Source organism: Mandrillus leucophaeus, unplaced genomic scaffold (genome assembly GCF_000951045.1).
Source record: "Mandrillus leucophaeus isolate KB7577 unplaced genomic scaffold, Mleu.le_1.0 Scaffold186, whole genome shotgun sequence".
Lineage (NCBI taxonomy): Eukaryota > Metazoa > Chordata > Mammalia > Primates > Cercopithecidae > Mandrillus > Mandrillus leucophaeus.
The window spans coordinates 3,743,144-3,749,568 of record NW_012101876.1 but is presented as its reverse complement, the minus strand read 5'-3'; the positions used below and the strand labels follow the sequence as shown (position 1 = coordinate 3,749,568).

General features: G+C 34.8%; 1 protein-coding gene across 4 annotated transcripts in view; it reads right to left on the bottom strand.

Moving 5' to 3' along the window:
- The window catches only part of HACL1 (2-hydroxyacyl-CoA lyase 1), a 39,601-nt gene that overhangs the window by 20,106 nt on the left and 13,070 nt on the right, over nt 1-6,425 (bottom strand). For 2 of the 4 annotated variants that reach the window (XM_011977946.1, XM_011977947.1), the window contains 3 exons: nt 5,376-5,453; nt 4,123-4,217; nt 1,765-1,877 (listed from right to left, as the gene is read on the bottom strand). In XM_011977946.1, coding sequence (XP_011833336.1) covers nt 1,765-1,877; nt 4,123-4,217; nt 5,376-5,453 — 286 coding nt within the window. The remainder of the gene's footprint in view (nt 1-1,764; nt 1,878-4,122; nt 4,218-5,375; nt 5,454-6,425) is intronic. The other 2 variants (XM_011977948.1, XM_011977949.1) reach the window with 2 other exon arrangements.

Here is a 6,425-nt window from a genome sequence, read left to right as displayed (position 1 = left end):
GGCTGGTCTCGAACTCCTGACCTCAGGGGACCCACCCACCTCAGCCTCCCAGAGTGCTGGGACTACAGGCATGAGCCACCCCGCTCGGCCCACATTATCATTTGTTTTCACAGTTGTGTGCCTGGGAATAACCCTATACCCTATCCCCTTGATGGCACGAAAAATACCTTATTGTTCAAATATTCCATTTCTAATGTCATCAAGACCACTATTTTTTTTGCTATTTTATACTTTTTCAAGGCTAGTATATTATTCCATATTCTGTATTTATGATTCTCTACTGAATCCTAGTAAATAGTATCATGCACTTGCAGATTCAATATAATGCTTCATTCTACAAAACTACCTTGAAATCCCTTCTTATACATGTATGATGAAATTCAGTTCCTTTTTTTAATCCAGAAAGTGTTCTTGTATTCTCCTTCCTGTCTCAATGTCTTTGTACACTCAGTTCTCTCTTCCTGCTTTGCCTTTGGTCTCTATCCACTTGGTAAACCACTGTCTGCTTTTTCAAGATACAGCTGTTGTGTCACCTCTTCTGGATAGTCCTTCCATATTACCTACACAAGCAAATTGTTTCTGCTTTCCTTGAAAACCCACCTCAGCCTCTCTGTACACATCGCACAAAAGTATACCGCACTTACTTGTTACCAGGTCTATCTCCCCTCCCCAATAGGTAGGAACCACTATTTCTCTGTATCCCTCATGAATGTTTTATGTAATCCCTGCCTTATCATAAGCACTCATCAAATGTTTGTTAAAAGAAGAATGAAAACTAGCATCCACTGAGTGCTTTCCACATATTTTGCTATTTAATTGTATCCCACTGAGGCAGTTAATATCCCTATTTTACAAGTGAGGTAATCTGAGACTCAAAGCAGTTGTTTCCCAAAGTCATCGAGCTAATACATCATATAACACGTTCAACTCAATTCTGACCCCAATTTTTTTGTCGTACACTATCAAACTATTTTTAGTTTTTACGTATTTAATTCCTAAGCAGTTGATAATTGATTAGCATGGTCATAGGTGATCCCAGCAGCCTCAGTTCTAGAACACGAAATGGATACTATAATCAGTTGCTGACAGGAGTATAAGTTGGTTGGTACACCACCTCTGGAGAAAGCAGTATGACAATATGTACAAAACTCTTAAAAATATTAATACCCTCTAACTTTTCTTTCTAGGAATCTTAAATCCTAAATACAGAAAAAGCTTTAGGCACAAACATGTTTGCCACAGCTACTCTAAACAAACAAATAGTAATTGGCAAAGATTTAAATATTTGCCAGGAAAGTAAGTGTTAATGTACACATGAAGACACATTAAAAAATATATTTAGGAAATACTTCTAAGATGAAAAATATAACCTTAAATGAATAAGGTAGAATACAAAACTGTCTATATAGTATGAGCACAGTACGTAATATATATGTCAAAAGGAATAGAAATGTACTAAATGTTAAAAATAGCTACCTTAGATGAAGGAACTTCTACTTTTCTTGGTTTTCCAAAATGTTTTATAATAGAATAAACACATTTCACTAATAAGACCAAAGAAATTAAATAGGTAGTATTTCCTTAAAAGGGTGAAATCTCTGGGCATTAATGTCTGTAATTTCAAAACAAATAATGCTAAATGGATGATGAGAATTCTTACCCCAATTTCAAACATTAGAACAGACATTAATAAACAACAAAAGTTTATAAAAAGAATTGGCACTTTCAAAAACCTAGCAAGATTTAGAGTTCTATTCATGTTACCTTTCCCGATGATAAGAAGGGGCTGTTTGGCATTCTTAATAACAGAAGCTGCCGTGCACACAGCAGAGGTTTCTGCCATGCTAATAGGAGGTGACATGCAGCGCTCCACGTGCCTGGAAAAAAAGAGCCCTATTAATTAAAAGAGGCCAGCTCTGATCTTTTTATTGTGAAAATTTCAAATATATAGAAAGGTAGAAAAAATAGTACAATAAGTCCCCACATACCCCCATATAGATCTAACAACTTAATATCATTTTACCACATTTGTTTCATATATACACACATAAACATGCATTTATTTTTCCTGAACTATTCTAAAGTAAATAATAGGCATCAAGACACTTTACCCTTAAAAATTTCTCCGTGCAGCTGTGAATAATAAGGACCTTCTCCTATATTCAACTATCACATCACTATCACATCTGGTAAATTAAGAGTTATTCCCTGATATCATCTAATAGCCAGTGAAATGGTCAATTCATTGACAGAAAATCTGAGTTAATGGCTTTGTACTGCAGTAGCAGTAGCAGCTGTCTTAACAGTAAAAACATAATAAAATCTAATGTTTGCTATGTGCCATTTATTCTCATTTATCTGTCAAAACAATGAGGTTAGGTATTAACATCATCTCCACTTCACTACTGAGGAAAAAAAAGGACTCAGAGAAAGTAACTTATCCAAGATCTCCAGATGGCACATGGCAGAGACTGGATTGAACCAGTCATTCTGTCTCCAAAGTCCATGCTTTTAAACACCTTACCACATTTCTTTTTTTTTTTTTTTTTGGAGACAGAGTCTTACTCTGTCACCCAGGCTGGAGTACAGTGGTGCGAACTTAGCTCACTGCAACTTCCGTTTCCCGAGTTCAAGTGATTCTCCTGCCTCAGCCTCCTGAGTAGCTGGGACTACAGGCACATGTCACCAAGCCTGGCTAATTTTTGTATTTTTCGTAGAGATGGGGTTTCACCATGATGGCCAGGCTGGTCTCAAACTCCTACCTCAGGTGATCCACCCACCTCGGCCTCCCAAAGTGCTGGGATTACAGATGTGAGCCACCACACCTGGCCTCACTACATTTCCACTCACTGGGTGTTAATATTTTAGTATCACAATATGCATTAGTAAAATAAATATTCAAACTGTCACAGTCAAATATTTCCAGACACCAAGTCCTGTGACATTTCATTTATTCTAATTAATATAAATTATACTGTATAAAATTTAGACATATTGTCAAAATATTTAGACATATAATAGAAAAGGACAATCTGTATAAAATTTAAAAGAAGGCTTACAGAGTTAACTTACCTGAGCTTGCCCTCCTCCCCTTAGTATTATTTTGATTATCATGTTCAGCTATTAGGCAGAATAAACAGATGTCTTTTTTATCCAGCTCTCTCAAATAAAAATCACTCCTGGCCAGGCACAGTGGCTCATGCCTGTAATCCCAGCACTTTGTGAGGCCAAGGTTGGCAGATCATGAGGTCAGGAGTTCGAGATCAGCCTGGCCAACATGGTGAAACCCTGTTTCTACTAAAAATACAAAAATTAGCCGAGCATGGTGGCAGGCGCCTGTAATCCCAGCTACTTGGGAGGCTGAGGCAGAAGAATCGCTTGAACCTGGGAGGCAGAGGTTGCAGTGAGCTGAGATTGTGCCACTGCACTCCAGCCTGGGCAACAGGGAGAGACTCGGTCTCAAAAAAAAAACAAAAAAAATCACTCTTTGGTACACAGAGTAAACAGTAAGACCCATTGTCTCTCTGTAGTCACTAAAGATCCATTTGGTCCACAACAGCAGAAATGCACTAAACGGTACCCATGATGCTTTCACCCCAAGTACCTATCCTTATCAGGGGATGACTTAGATATCAGTGAAAAATGATTTTTGTACTTCTTTTCATTTAGTGTTTATTTAAGAAATATGAGAATATGAAAAATCATAGAAACCTCTATATTGGAATATTTGTTAACCACAGAGACAGCTAGATGTTTTTTATCCTGAATCTTAATAATTTTTAATAATCACCGAACCTCTTGGCTTACATTATAAAGATTCTCAAGGACCCATACTACATTAACAAGGGATGTATATTTATGGTTAATGGAGGAATAATTTCAAAGAGGAGTTCAGGACGTTCTAAGTATTTGGTTTAGTAATTAAATCCAGAAATACCTACTAATATCATTTTAATTAAGAGAATTAAGCCCTTTGGCTAGGATTCAGTTTAATTACTAAATCATCAAGTTAAGACAAATGGAAATTAACTTATAAACTGCTGGGTAAATTCTTCTAGAAAGGTAGGCATTATGATAATACATGTACATTGAAGAAAGAATTCCAGCATAACTATTACTCACTTTATAGAACTCACATTCACCTGAAGGTTCACAAAATCTGCTGGTATGTCAACATAGCAAGCACCTGGACGACCATAGATACTGCTTCTCACTGCCTACGTTCATTACAAGTAGAAGAAAAGATTTGTAAAATCTCAGTCTTATCATATTCTACTCAAAGATAATTTAAAACTGTAATTATGAACACTATTTTCATCTTTCTGATGATCACAATTGAAATGTCTTCTATTGACTACAGTTTTAAAGATTTTTTGTTTAAAAGGGAGACAGATAAGAAAGTATTCATTTAGGGCTTTAAAATTCATGTTCTATTACACTTTAGTTTTGGAAATTATTCACCAGGCTCTGCCTGCCAAGTTTTTGCACTGTAATATGTACTTTCACCTGCTCCCTAATCTTAATAATCTGGCAGTGTTTTCAGAAACTGTGATGTTGTTACATGTATCAAATGGTTTCTGTAACTCCTGGTTTTGAAACAGCTCAAACATAATTTCATGTATAAATGCTGATTATAATTTATAATACAGATTATCTGTAATCCAAAAATCCAAAATCTTCCAAAATGTGAAACTTTGTGTGTGCCAACATGATGATACAAGTGGAGAATTCCACATCTGACCTCATGTGACAGCTCACAGTCAAAATGCAGGTGTCTAAACAGTTTATTCAGCGTCCCCAAGGGAAAAATAAAGTTATCATCAGACTATGTATATAAGGCACATATAAAACATAAATGAATTTCATATTTAGACTTGGGTCGTATCCCCAAGATGTCTCATTATATATATGCAAATATTCTAAAATCTGAAAAAATCTGCAGTCAGAAACCCTTCTGAAAAGCATTTCAGGTAAGGAATAATCAACCTGTATACTGTTTAATTAACGAACAGAGGGTCTTAGAGGGTTTTGGTTTAGTCCCAATTTTCAAAAATAATCTTTTGCAAAAGCACAAGAGAAAAGGTACTCAGGGGTTCATTATAAACCTTTCTCTTTACTTTTGTATAATTAAAAAGGTAATTTTAAAAACTAAAACACAGGAGAAACTTTTTCCAAAAATAACTTATTTTACCTCTCTATAATTAAATGTAATGACAGTGAACATTAAAATGTAAATAGTTTTCTAACAATGCCATTTTTAACTGCCTGAGTATATTCCAATTTGTCACTCATTCTTCTGAGAATAAGAATAACATTAAATATAAGCAACTGAGAAAAATCAGTTGACTTGGAGAGCTTGTTACTAAATACCATACCTTTTCAATAACAAAAGGAACAGCTTCTATGCTGCTTGGACGGGCAGAGAACTTGGTATATAATCTACAAGCTTCAACCTACGTGGAAAATGAAAATCACTTAAAATTCAGCTCACAATCATATTACTCTCCTGAAAGAAGACAAAATGTTAAGTAATTAGTCTCTTTTATGTTTAGAGGCAAGATGGAGAAAACGCATTACCTAGACTGTCCCTTAAAAGCCTATTCAAAGCACAAAGTTTTGCCTTGGTATGATTCAGGAAGCATATCATACCAAAGATGCAAAATCTTTTGGCAAAGATGCAAAAGTTTGATAATACCCACCATCTAACACAACACAGGAAAATTTTACAAACTGCTGGTGAGACTATAAATGGGAAAGGAAGTTAACACAGTGTACAAAAAATTTAAATCAGCGTATCTTTGGATCCAGCAATTTCACAGATAAGAATATGTAACTTCATCTGTTATATTTTGTTATAATAATAATCTATTCTTACATTTCTGCCAGTGTTCCTTTTATGTGCCTTCTTGCTATGGTGTTTAGAACATATGAATTCAGTAATGATAATTTTTCACTGCTTAATATATCTTGAGGCATTATATAGAAACTGTTTCTCTTGAAAGAGTTTTACAATTTCAGTATGAAATCTATGAAAAACTGATAGTCCCAGGCATGACAAAATTAAGATCACCCCATGATTTTCAGTCTATGTTCATGTCCTTTAGTTTTAAGGACTTCCACAAAAAACAGATATTTGGATTCTTCCTCTTCTGTTTTTAAATTTGATCTAATAAACTATTATTTTCCATTTCAGGAAAAAAATATGTAGTGGACATTTATCCTGTTTTCTTTTTCACCTATATAGTTTCTACAGTAACTTTAGATTTCCTTTTAATTATCTGCTCTACTTATTTTCCAAACACATCAGCATCTTTTAAATATCTGTTGTTATCATCTACCATTAACTAAATAAAACTTCAATTCATTTCTAAGAGTATAAAAATATAATTTCTGCATTAACCTACACTACAGTTCAGTATTTTAGT